The sequence below is a fragment of the Zonotrichia leucophrys genome, unplaced genomic scaffold (genome assembly GCF_028769735.1).
Source record: "Zonotrichia leucophrys gambelii isolate GWCS_2022_RI unplaced genomic scaffold, RI_Zleu_2.0 Scaffold_440_42350, whole genome shotgun sequence".
Classification (NCBI taxonomy): Eukaryota; Metazoa; Chordata; class Aves; order Passeriformes; family Passerellidae; genus Zonotrichia; species Zonotrichia leucophrys.
In genome coordinates, this window is record NW_026992645.1 from 27,059 (window position 1) to 39,676 (window position 12,618).

At 50.1% G+C, this 12,618-nt stretch overlaps 1 protein-coding gene across 1 annotated transcript; it reads right to left on the reverse strand.

Moving 5' to 3' along the window:
• Window positions 1-742: 742 nt before the first annotated feature.
• LOC135441705 (hydrocephalus-inducing protein-like) lies at window positions 743-10,770 on the reverse strand. The gene is made up of 5 exons (XM_064701251.1): window positions 10,320-10,770; window positions 6,289-6,475; window positions 3,921-4,020; window positions 2,604-2,721; window positions 743-1,462 (listed from the first exon to the last, which is right to left on the reverse strand). The coding sequence occupies exons 2-5, from the start codon at window positions 6,424-6,426 to the stop codon at window positions 1,453-1,455; spliced, it is 366 nt and encodes a 121-aa protein (XP_064557321.1). The 5' UTR covers window positions 6,427-6,475; window positions 10,320-10,770; the 3' UTR covers window positions 743-1,452.
• Window positions 10,771-12,618: the final 1,848 nt, after the last annotated feature.

Below are 12,618 nucleotides of genomic sequence, written 5' to 3' on the forward strand. Positions count from 1 at the left end.
GCCCCAATGAGTTTCATTATACCGGACCTACATTTCCCATCATGCTCTGCGCCCATAGCGCTTCATTATAGCCGGGCCTACAGCTCCCATCACGCCCTGCGCTGCCCATAGAGCATCATTGCAGACCCCACCCCCCGAACTACAGCTCCCATCATGCCCCGCGGCGCTTTTCCCGCTCTTTTTCCCGGTTCTTTCCTCGCAGAATTTTTGGGGTGTCCCCACAGGAACGCGAAGATTATTTGAGGAAATCTGCGCTTGTATCTGAAATTTTGGGGGATCCTCAAAAATTTGGGGGTTCCTGGGATAGAAAATTCTGGAAACCCCAAAATTTGGGGTGGGGGTGCCCAAATTTGGGGGTTCAACCTTAAATTTAAGGGGAGATTTTTGGGGGATCCCCAAATTGTTCCTTAACTCGGGGTTCAGGTACGGGCACCTGCAGGAGCTGGAGGTGAGGGGGGACCCCAAAACCTGAGGGGGATTTGGGGATCAGATTTGGGGTGGGGAACCCAAAATTGGGGGGGTTCCCTCAGATCTGGGGACATTTTGGGGAAATTTTGGGATTTTTGGGGGATTTTCAGGAATTTTAAGGGATTTTTTTGCATTTGGGGGATTTTTTGGGATTTTTGGAGGGGATTTGAGGGAATTTTGGGGGGTCCAGGGGAGTTTTGGAGCTTGAAATGGGATTTTTTTTGTGGGCGAAATGCAAAATTTTTAGAGAATTTTTTTGGGTTTTGTGGGAATTTTGGGAGGGATTTGGGGGGTTTGGGGCATTTAAAAGTGATTTTTGGGGGGAATTTTTGGGGGAATTTTGAGGATTTTTGAGGGAATTTTTTGGGGGATCTTTGGGGTTTTTGGGGGGAATTTTGGGATTTTTTGTGGGATTTTTGGGATTTTTCAGGGTTTTTGGGGAGTTTTGGGGATTTTTTGACAATCTCAGGGATATCTGGGTGAATTTTGGATTGAATTCAGGAGGATTTGGGGTCCATTTTGAGCCTCATTTTTGTGGGATTTTTGGGAATTTTTGGGAAATTTTTGGGGGGATTTTTGGGGATAACTTTTTTCTTGCAGCTAGCTGCATTCTTCATTGACGCACGAGCCGAGGGATCCACCGCTAAGAGTTGTCTGGCTTTCGGCACCGATCCCGCACCCGTGGAGGGGCCAGGACCGCTCACATGAAGCGGCCCCTTTCTCTTGTGCTGAGGACGTGCGGGCGCGTGCCTGGCTTTGACCGTCCTTACTTGATAGTCAGGAGTGCAGACATAGGAGATCCAGCCACACTGAACTGGAATTCTTCCTCAAACCTCCACACTGTGGTGGCACTGAAGGAGATGTGAGCAGTCTGGGTCCCACCTGGTGCAACGATGCCCTCCTCAGGCGCAAACTTGAAGCAGAAGCCCACGTTTGCAGTTGAAGGGCTATAGGTGAAGGGAGCATCAATAGCTCCTAGGTTAATCAGTTCCACCTGCAGCAGCAAGAAAGCAAAATGGAAATACATGTGGAATCTTCCCTTCTTGTGAGTTACTGTCTAATGATGCAATTAATACCCAGAAATAGCAGACGATGCTTTGAATGGCAAAAAATACAACAGGACAAGTTCTGCCTTTGGGTTTTCATGCAAAGCAGTGGTAACTCCACAGAACTGGAGTCCACAACCCTGGGGTTATCCCATGGACACAGAGCAGTGCCGCTCTGGTCAGCATCACCAAGTTCATTCAGACCTGGCCCTGAGAGCAACGTGGGCTGATTGCAGCTGCGTAGGGAATCACCCCAGAGCTGCTGCTGCCCCAGTGAGCACAGCTCCAACAGCACCATCTACTCATCCACCTTTTCCCATGTCATGAAAACAATACACTGAGAATGAGGCACCAGCATCAAAATGTACAGACAGCACCATCTTTTGGTAAGAAAACTCAGCATGTCTTTGCCTCCCACAGTCAAGCTTTTGGAAGTGTCTGGCATGATGTAGTGCCTCATTTTCTACCTCTTTCAGCTGCTCTCTCTTTGGTTTTTTGCTAACTTGACACTATTGGGGAGGAGGCAAATAGGTAGAAAAATGCTTTGCTTTATTCCCAGGAACACTTTTCTCTTTCTAGAGCCAGAGATGCACCAAGGCTGAAGTGTGGTGAGGGACTGGTCAGCAAGGGAAAGAACTCCCAAGCCCTTTGCAAGGGCCAGCACTGAGCCAGGAGGCTGGATGGCTTTCCTGTGACTTGCAGCAATAAGCAGGAGACACTTGACTGGAAGCTGTCTGCAGTGGACTGAAGCTCAAAGGCAGCCAGTTTGTTCCAGCTGCTTCTGAACAGCCCAGTCCAAAGGTGCCTTGTGTCTGGCACTGCCACAAAAGCCTCTGAACATCCCTTTTTGACCCAGGCTTTGTTTCATATGCCAAGGGGTTGTTTTGCAGGAAGCCTCCCAGCTGATTCCCAAAGAAGGAACTGGGGCTTCATGAACAACAGACACACCTTTCAGACCCTCCCAGATTTCACCAGTACATCAAATATTCCCTGCTCACAACTGCCCAGGTCGGCAGCAATTCCACACTTCCACCAGGCTTGCTCCTCCCTCAGGAGCCATCAGGATCCACCCCAAGCCCTTCTGCTCACCTCATAGACTGGGGGGTGTCGATAGAAATGTTCCCAAGGTTCAGAGTAGGAGAGCTGAATTCTAACAAGGGTCCTTGGCCTTCCCTTGAGAGGTGCAGGGGCAGCCTGCTCTCACAGCCTGGGGAGAGATGTCCATTGCAGTACAATCATTCCCTCTGCTCCACTGGATTTTCCAGGCTGCCTCAGTGCTAGACCCTGACTCTGAGCTGGATGCAACCAGCTCCTGATGCTGCAGGAGAGGATATGGACCCTCCTCTTCCCTCAGCCTTGGGGCTGACTTCTAATTTCTAACCCATTCCTTGGGCTGCTTTCCAATTTCAGCCACCAGTCTGCTGAGTTTAAAACATCTCTGCTGCCTTGTAGTGACAGGCCAAGGAGTTACGGGTATAAATTGAAAGAAAGGAAATTTAGGTTAGATATTAGGAAGAAATTTTTTACTCTGAGGGGGGTGAGGCACTGGAGCAGGTTCCCCAGGGCTGTTGTGGAGGTTCCAGCCCTGAAAATGTTCCAAGCCAGGCTAGATGGGGCTTGGAGCTACCTGCTCTAGGGGCAGGTGTCCCTTCCCAGAGGCCTTTAAGGTCCATTCCATCCTTAACATACTCTGGTTCTATGCTTTCCTTCCCATGCACTTAGGGGAGCTTTGAAATGATTCAGTGAAGGCACACAGCTCATAAAGAGTTTGGCAATTGCCAAACTACCTGGCCCAGGAGCACAGGACTTTGTTGCCAAAGTCCCCAGCTCCTGACACTCAGCACTGTGTTCTATTTCACAGACAGAGCTGCAAGGGGTCAATTCCCACAAAGGGAGAGAGGCAGGTGCTGGCCAAGGCTGCTCCTTCTACCAACACCCTGGGCTCAGGGGGGCTCAGCCACCTCTGCTCTGCTGCTGCCTGGGCACTGGGAGGTGATCCAGGCTCAGGGAACACATTTCTAACTCAGCTGCTGCTGCCTGATGATGGATCCATGGCAAATGGACCCATCATCCTGGAGGCCAGAGGCCAGCAGGGGCTGAGTGCTTGTTCACTAAAGCTGTTCTGCTCTGCAGCTCTCTGGGCTTTGACGGAATGCTGGCAAAGCCATGGCATGAAAACCTCTCCCTGCACTGCCTGGGCTCTTCTGGGATCAGTCAGGCACACACAGCATTCTGAGCCCTGGCCTGGCACAGGAGACTCCCTGGAGGCTGCAGGGCCAGGGGGGATGTGCCAGCACTGCCCTGCTGACCAGGGACCCTTCCCAGCACTTCCATGGGAGCCCCGTGGGCTCAGGCTGGCACCATGGCTTCACTGAGGGGGAGAGAGGCAGGGCAAAGGAGCTGCACCTGAGATGCTGCAGTAAGCCACACTTCCATTCTCCAGTGCTTCCAGGGGTTTGAAGGTCACCTTGATTTTGGCCAAAAAATTCAGCCCGATTTCTCCCTCCTACAGCAGAAAGAGACAGCAAAACACTTCTCTTCAAACTTCACATTTCTTGTTTTCAACCACGCTTCTGTAAGCCTTTGTTTAGAGCATTAGTAATGAGTGAACAACACAAGGAGCCCAAGGAAACACTCCAAACCCAGCTCAACACAGCGCTGGAAGCTCTCAATGCTCAGCTGATCAGCTCCCACTCTCCACAATATTCCTGCTGCTCTGACACAAGCTCTTGGTCACATCATGCTGCTGTCAGCTACAGTGGGATGCAACTGCCACTGTGCACTGGTGGCTCTTCACAAGAAGAGAACATGACCCCTGTCCTGGGTTGACTATATGATGCTTTTATCCCAAATCATCTTGTTCTGTTTATGCTGAATAATAAGTTTTGCACCTTTAAGACTTGTTGCAGAGAGTGAAGGCGGGAGAGAAGAAGCAGCAGTTTGTTTTCAGACACTGCACTCACTCCTCCACACTCCTGCTCCTGGACTGCATTGTCTGCAGATGGACAGACAGCGGGACAGAGCTCTCCTTTGCTTTTAGTTAATTTAGCTTGCTGAGGCAAAGAAGTTCCCTGGACTGTGGGGTTTTTTCCCTTTTCTTTGGACCTGTTCAAACCTGCTCTGGACTGAACACCAGCAGAGCACCGGCAGCTCCAGCTGTGGCCACCGGGCCGGGCCTGGCCTGCGACCTTTCCTGCACTGAGGGACTGATCAGAGACTGAGTGAGCTGAGCTGCAACCCGGGGAGGGACTTTCTGAGTTTGTCATCTCTTTTGGAGCAGCAAGGGGTTTTATTGATTAATACTGTTTAGGGTTTATTGTTTAATAAACAGGTTTTTTCCACTTCAAGGAGGTCTTTTCTCCAGGACTGGTTGGGGGCAGGGGCCGATTGAATCTGCTTTCCTAGAGGAGCCCCTTTGGGGGCTCTGTCCTGGTTTAGGACAAATTAGGGGAAATCTCCAAGAGGGAGCCCCCCAAAACAAAACAAACCTCCAACCACCCCTCCCCCAACACCGGGTTCGGGAAGGAATTTCTCGGAGGAGCAAAGTGGAAAACAAAACCTATTTATTTACAAGTAACAAAAGAACACTCCCCAACACAAGAAAAGAAAAGGGACCAGACTGTGTTGTGAAGGGCGCTGAGCTTCTCTCTCGCAGGCTCCGGGTGTCCTGGAGCTCTCAGGTCAGGTCCGGAGCCGGTCCAGTATCTTCAGGGGAGGGTAAGAAAGAGAGAGAAAAAAAGAAAAGGGGAAAAAAACAGCGCAAAAAGCAGAAAGCAAGCAAGCAAGCAAGCGGCTAGCCAAGCCAAGCAGCCAAAGCCAAAAGCAAAAGTGCCTGGGCACACCCCCCCCCTCCTCTCTTCCCCATCCCGCCACAGCAAGACGGCCGGGGGGGGGGGGAAGGCACAGCTGCCAGACACAACACACGATATTGGGATAAAGGCTGTCACCCCACGACAGGCTCTCTCCCAAATTTGCCTGGAACCAGAACCTTGGAAATAAAAATATTAGTTCAACCTGTATTGAAAGAAAGGAGAGGCTGGCATTATTCTAGGGTTTACTCCAAGATGAGAAGGGATGTTGCACTGTGCACACACCAGGCATTCATTGTCTCACAATGCCAGTACTCAGAATCAGGGCTCTGGTTGATGGGAGCATGTGGCAGTTTGCTTGCAGAAACAGAAAAGGAAAAGGTGTTTTGTCCCTGTGTGCAGGAGAATTTAAAAGGTCCATTTCAACCTTCCACCCTTGTGTCCAAGCTCACAGAGGACACTGGAAGGGACACTCAGAAATAGTGCAAGGCATGGTTACAGGAGGGGATTGGCATTTCTGTCATTAACCTTGGGCTGAATTTGGCCTCACTTTCCCAGCAAAACATTGCAAGCTTCAGGTCAGAATGTGGCCTGGCAGTGCTCCAACAGCCTCTGCTGAACCTCATGTGTTGGGGGAGCCCCTACCTACAATAACTGCTCCCTGTGACACTGCAGGGACACGCACAGAGTGCCCTTGAGCTCAGGCCCTGGCAGCACAGCTTGGCCTTGTCAGGCTCCCAGCCCTGCCTTGAGCCTCCAGGGCACAAATGCTTTTAGCATTTGGCATTTTTAGACGAGCTCTGCAGGTGCACCAGAAACTCAATGTCCTCCCTCCCAGCACACGGAGCCAGCTGAGGATCTGCCCAGTGACCGCAGCCAGGGGTAGAGTGGGTGGGAGGAGGAAGAGGGGGAGGAGGATGAGGAGGAAGAAGAGGAGGAAAATGAGGTTCTCACCTATCACTTACCATTGGCTCAATGAAAAAAATGTCATCAGAGAACAGCACGGGGTCTTGGTGCAACTTTGCCTTCTGCCCCGGGAGCCTCAGGAGGGCAGTGTGATCTTCACAAGAGCCCTTCTCCTTCCCTGTTTCTTTCCCCTCCATTAAGTTTTCCAGCCACAGCTCTCTCCATGTCCGCAGGAATCGACGCTGCCTGCAGCCACAGGAGAGACAAAGCCAGCAGACTGTTTAATAAGCCACAGATTGGCAGAGAGAAGTGTGAGTGCAGGAGAGCAAAGCACCTGGGGAGGAGCAGCAGTGTGAGAGATGAGTAATGCGATGATTTATCAAAAAGCAGGATGCCCCAACACAGGGAATGATTGGCAGCTGACTCCATTGATTCACAAGGCTGAACAGTTGCTTTATTAAACTATATTATATTACATTGTATACACTATATTAAAGATGCATACTGTACTACAAAGAATACTAAAGAATACTAAAGAAAACTCGTGACTGTCTCCAGACAGCCAGGACAAAGCTTTTTCCAATTGGCCAAGGAAACAAAACAATCATCAGCAGAATCCAACCGACAAATCACTTCAGGTAAATAATCTTCCTAACACATTCCACATGATAGAAATAAGAATTGTTTTCTTTCTTTTTTTTCTGTGCTTCTCCAGGAAAAAAAAAAAAAACGAGAGAGAGAGAATTATGTGTTTCTGTTCAGCGAATGTGAATGCCACAATGATTCACTCTCACAATTAACAGACAAATACCATGTATAGAGGTTAAGAAAATTTTTTTTTACCCCTCAGTTGGTATCAAGGGACAGCCAGGGTTGGGATATGTGGGAGGGTCAGCTTGTCACTACAGTGACATCTGACCTCCAATCAAGATTTGAGGAAGTAAACTCCACCACTGGACAGTGAAGAAGGAGTCAATGGACAGAATTCTGAGAGGGGCTAAAAGGTTAAAAGGCAAAACCTCCATTGTGTGGGAGAGCACATGGTGCAGAAAATCCTTTGCTCCTGGCACCATAACATTTTTCTCTATTCAGTCTTCTGTTGCATTTTTGATAAGGTTTAATAAACCTTTCTAAACTTATGAAAAGGGAGCGGCTATTTCTCCCAAGCAGCAGCTCCCCAGCAAGGGCTGACCCCAAGCCATGGGGGTCCCAGATGGATCAGAGGACAACTTGTTGTTCCCTGGCCCAGCAGGGAGTTTTACTCCACACCTGCAAGCTCAGGAGAGGTTTCCAAAGCCAGCGTCCCTCCAGACGCTGCCAAAAAACTGAGGGAGAATCCACCAGCCACTTCAAGTGGCTTTTCCTACCACTGAGGTGCTGGGGAGGCAGATAAAGGTCATGGAGCAGGACTTCCCTGGGAAGGGGAGACAAAGCGGGGTCGCAGCTACGTGCTAACAGCACTGTGAAAAATGCACATTATATGATTGGCTTTTTGCATATATGAAAATAAAACATTGGTCTGTTCTGTTTCAGTCTCTGTGCAATATTGCATAGGGAAATGTAAGATAACAACAATTAGAAATCAATCAGATAATACACATAACCAACAACACATCTGCAATCATAAAGTTATCAATCACTGCGACACTGAACTGTCATCCCAGAGTCTGCAACAGCTGATGAACCTTAAAACAACAGAGAGCTGGAGAACTCATGTTTCTCCAAACTCCCTTTGAAAACAGGCTATCATAGATGGTCAAATTGCCAAGCCAAAAGGACTTGAATACTTTTTGATGCAGAAAACATCTGGGCTGATTGTCAATCATTCCATTCAAGTACAGCTAGAACTTGGCCAGAGTTCGAACTCTAATTGGTGGACATCATTTAATTCATTTTAAAACAAGACTCTTAAAAACAGCAATTATGAATAGGAAACCTTAGGATTAAAGATCAATCAAACCATTAAAGAATTGAATCCCTCCAAAACTTCTGTCAGAATAGAAATTCTTCAAACACAGCAAACCTCTTGAATTCTCAGCTGAAGTACTCTATAATAACTGAAGAAATAATAACTGAAGAAAACCATGAAACTGGCAACCTGGATTTAAAAGAAACCCTAAAACCATGAGTAGTTAAGAAACAAAAAGACAAGATTCTGAAGAGACACGTGTCTTGTAGATGATCACACAAAGAGACAGTGAAACACATGAAAGCTGGCTGTAAATATTACAACAATACCTTGATCATAATTCTTATCATAAATTCTGAGAATTCTCATTATAAAATCAGCTTATCAACAGGGAGTGTTTGAAGGGGTTATGACAACTTTTTTAAAGTATTCATATAGGATTGTTAACAATCCTTATTTATCAGTATCACCTATAAAATCCAAAAATAACAAAGTTTACAAACTCAATACCAACAAAACTCTGGACCATTGGAGAATCAGCTGATGAGCCCACAGATAGGATCTGATTGATATTTCTCAAATGCTCTGTCTTCAGAGACATTTCATGTAATTGAATCATTGCTAATACTTCTATCCTTCTATGGTGGTTTCCCTCCCTGAGAGGCATTTTTCACAATAGAAGATTTCCATTTACATCATATTTGGAATACCACTGATTTGCACTGGTTTCCCCTTTTTTCTGTATCTTGGGCAAAAGCCTGTGTGCTTTCTCACTTTCTCTGATTTTGGACAGCTTTTTTCCATGTCCATCTTTTGCATCTGAAGCCTGATCATCTGGTAAATGCTGTTTCCGTCACTTCTGTGGGACCGGGCTGTTGAGGAGTTCGGTGCGCCTCACACAACACGCGCTGCACCCGCGAAAAACCTCCAGCTTGAGATTGTGATGGAGGCTGAAACTGTGTGCCGGCTGCCGGGGCTGGCTGCGTGCCCGCTGCCGTGGGACCGGAGCGGGGCCGGTACTCGGGCACCCTCTGCACCCAGACCGCGCCCGGTCTCTGCCGGTGCCCTCACGGGGTGCGGATGCCCCGCCCCGAGCGCGCCTCCCGGCGCTTCTCTCGGCGCAGGCGCGGTCTGGGGAACGCCCCCCTGTGCCCGTGACCGACACCGGCGCTGCCCCGGTCCCCGCTCGGCCGTGTCCGTGCCGCGTCTGCGCACTGGGGAAAAACCCGCCCCGCTCCGGCTGCCGGGTTTGTGCGTCATCACCGGGCGCCTGCCGCGCTCCGCGGCGGTGGCAGGGACGCTGCAGCCGTCCCGTCCCGTCCGCCTCAGTCCCGCCCGGCGCGGTGCCGCGGCCCGTGCGCGTTCCCCGGGTGCCGCTGCCCGCCGCCATCGCAGTCGCGCGGGTTGTGCCCTTCGCGCGTGTCTATGACGTCCCCTGCGTGAAACCGCCGCCATCGCGCATGCGCCCTCCGCCGCCGCCAGCCCCGCGCCTCCCGCTCCCGCGCTCCGCCCGGCCCGGCCCCGCTCGGCGCTGGCCCCGCAGCCGCCGGCCGTGCCCTGCGCGCTGCCGACCGCCCGCTGCCGCGATCGCGGGCACCGCCGTGCACGCTATCGCCTCCGCCGCTGCTGTGCCTACCACTGCCCCGCTGCCCCCGTGGGCCCCCGCCGGCCTCCGCAGCCCCCACGGCCGCCGCTGCGGTCCCCCGGGCTGCTCCCGGCCGGCGCCGCCGTGGCACGGGTTCGCCAGTCGCCGAGCAGCGGCTCTGCCCCGGGTTCCCCGACCCCCTCCGCCCTCCTCCCCCGGAGAGTTCTGGGCGTTCTGGGGACCCATGGGACCCTGGGCACTCTGGAGAAGATGCCAATTCCTCCCACACCTGTTTGCTTGGGATTGCTTTTGCCCCTCCCTGGTCGGTAAGGGCAAGTGCCGCCTGCTGATGGCGGGATGCCTTCCCCCATCCTCGAGAGAATACTGCTGCCTGCTGATAGCTGGCAGCTCCCGCGGAATTCCACGAAATTGCCTCTAACATTACCCTTGCTGGGGATAAAAGCTTCAAGGCCGTTTTATCTTTTTTCAGAGGTTTTCACAGGGTGTGTGGCTGCCACGCCCTGTAGGGCTGACAAGATGCTGGGTTGTTCCTGAGAACATGTCCCCCCCATGTTCTCAATTTTGACCTTTCTTACCAAAGGCTGAATAATCTGCAAGGTCAGTCCGGAGTTTGCCCTGGTCACTGTCCAGCAGCTCGCAGGTGAGGGTTTCCAGGCGCGCTTCTGGTCCTCCTCTTTCCGGGTCGAGCTTGAAACGAATCTTCTCGGCAGAGGTCGAGATGTTCTTTCTGGATTTTTCCCTTGAGAGTGCCTGTTTTCTTTCCTTCTCGGGCTGGGTTTCAGCGGCTGATGGCTGTGGTGTGGCTGCTTGCCAAGAGCCCACCAGGGACGCCAATGTCTCAGGGTCTCTTGCTGCTCAGAGTGACCCCAAGAAAAGTTCAAAGTCTCTTTTCCCAGCCCGGCGCTTGAAGAAGGAGTCAGGGCTCTTCATTTCTCAGCCTCAAGGTTGTTTATTTTATCTTATCTATAAAAAATTTTCTCCCGCCCTGCCGAGGTCAGCTCAGCAGGACAGTCTGAGGCACTCTGCCTGCCCCCAGGGCAGTGTTATGTCTTTATACTAAAAACTACGTATACAATATTTACAATTACTTTCCAATACCTATCACCTATGTTAGACAGTGAGCTTCTACTCTAAACCAATCAGTAAGTGCCAACATCACAGCAGAAGATGGAGGCCAAGAAGAAGAAGGAGAAAGGCTGGACACACCCAGTTCCCTCCATCTTGCCTCCTGAACCCCCATACCAAAAACCCCAAAATCTACTTTTCCACCCCGTGATATCTTCACTAATATTCTACTTAAACTGTTGTGGCTTGCTGATCTTCATATAAGGTTGGTAATTTGCTCCATGGGTCATAATCAAAACCACACAGGCATTTTGGGCTCTGTGCCAGGGTCTCTGAGCCCCCTGGCACGGGTCTGGGCTGCTCAGCACAGCCAGAGGGATGTCCTGGGTCCTGACAAATCTTGCTTTCACAACAATGACAAACCCTGCTTCAGAGCCTAGACATAACAAGAAAACCACAAGTACCTCTTAATCCCCGAGCCCCCTGCCCATCGCTGGGGGCTCCTGGGGGTTTCTCCCCCTGCCCCAGGGCCGGCGCTGCTGCGGCCGTGGGGCAGAGGGGGTGCGAAAAGGGGGTCCGGGGAGGGAGAGGGGAAGGAGAGGAGCAGGAACAGGAGCAGCACAAAGAGGAGCAGCAGCGGTGGAAGGAGCATTGGGGGTCCCACGGCGATGCCGCTGAGCCCGCAGGCCCGGCAGCACCGCATTGCCCCGCATCCCTGGGGGAGCGCGGAGGAGAAGCTCGCCCCGAGTCAATCGCGGCAGCTCCGGGAGGGTTTTTTGGGGGGGTGGAGGGGGATTTTGCTGTGGTTTGGGCCCTGCCGATTCCGGAGTTGTGAAAAGTGCATATTATACGGCTCTATGTAGATAATTTTTGACGCCGGCAAGGGGGGTTATTTACAGATGCAAACGAGACGGGGCTGCTGTGGAAAGTGCTTCGAGCTGCTTATTTTTCAGCATCAGTCTCATTACATTATTATGACAAAGGGAAGGTGCTAGCAGCTCACATTCCAGGCAGCCGGCCAAAAAACTTAATGTTACAACTTACTTTATAAGCTTCTTAACCAATCACACAAAGCAAAAGCGCATTGACAGTAGTTCTATCCAATCACCATAAGCACACGTACCTTTGGTTAAAACAATGCTTGTTTATTTTGAATACAATACCTGCTTGTAAGCCTTAAAACACCATGCACAGATCTCCATTATTAAACTTCAGACTTCCTAATATCTCGCTATATAAACTTTCTGCAGCTTAGAGAGCTATTCAGACAAATGTTAAAACATTGGCCATTGTTCTATTTGCCCTTGTTTTTTCTACAGTTTAAATAGTTTTTCTGCTGACCTATTGTGAAATACAAAGCTGTGTTTTGTGTCAGGTACAAACAGGCGACGTGTGTATTTGTGAGTGCGAAATGTGTGGGCTCTGACAATGGGAGAGCTGTGAATTCTAATAATAACTGAGGAAAATAAAGCATGGAGAAAGACCTTTGAACCTATCTCTTGTTTGCAATTAACCCTGATTGATTTAGGAGCATTGGAATTAAAGTGTTAAGGATGTTGCTTTTTGCTTGCATTTAATCCATAAAGAACTCTGCAATAATAACCTTTTGAAGTATAATTTTAGAATATTAATTGGTCTGCAATAATAACCTTTTGAAGTATAATTTTAGAATATTACTTGTATCCTTGAAACTGTAGCTTTGGAATATATATAAAGGAAATATGCTTATCTCACGCCTTATTGAAGCAGAGAAAAACAGCTTGAGAAAGGAAGATGAACATCACCTCAAGGGTTTATGGTTTCTACCAA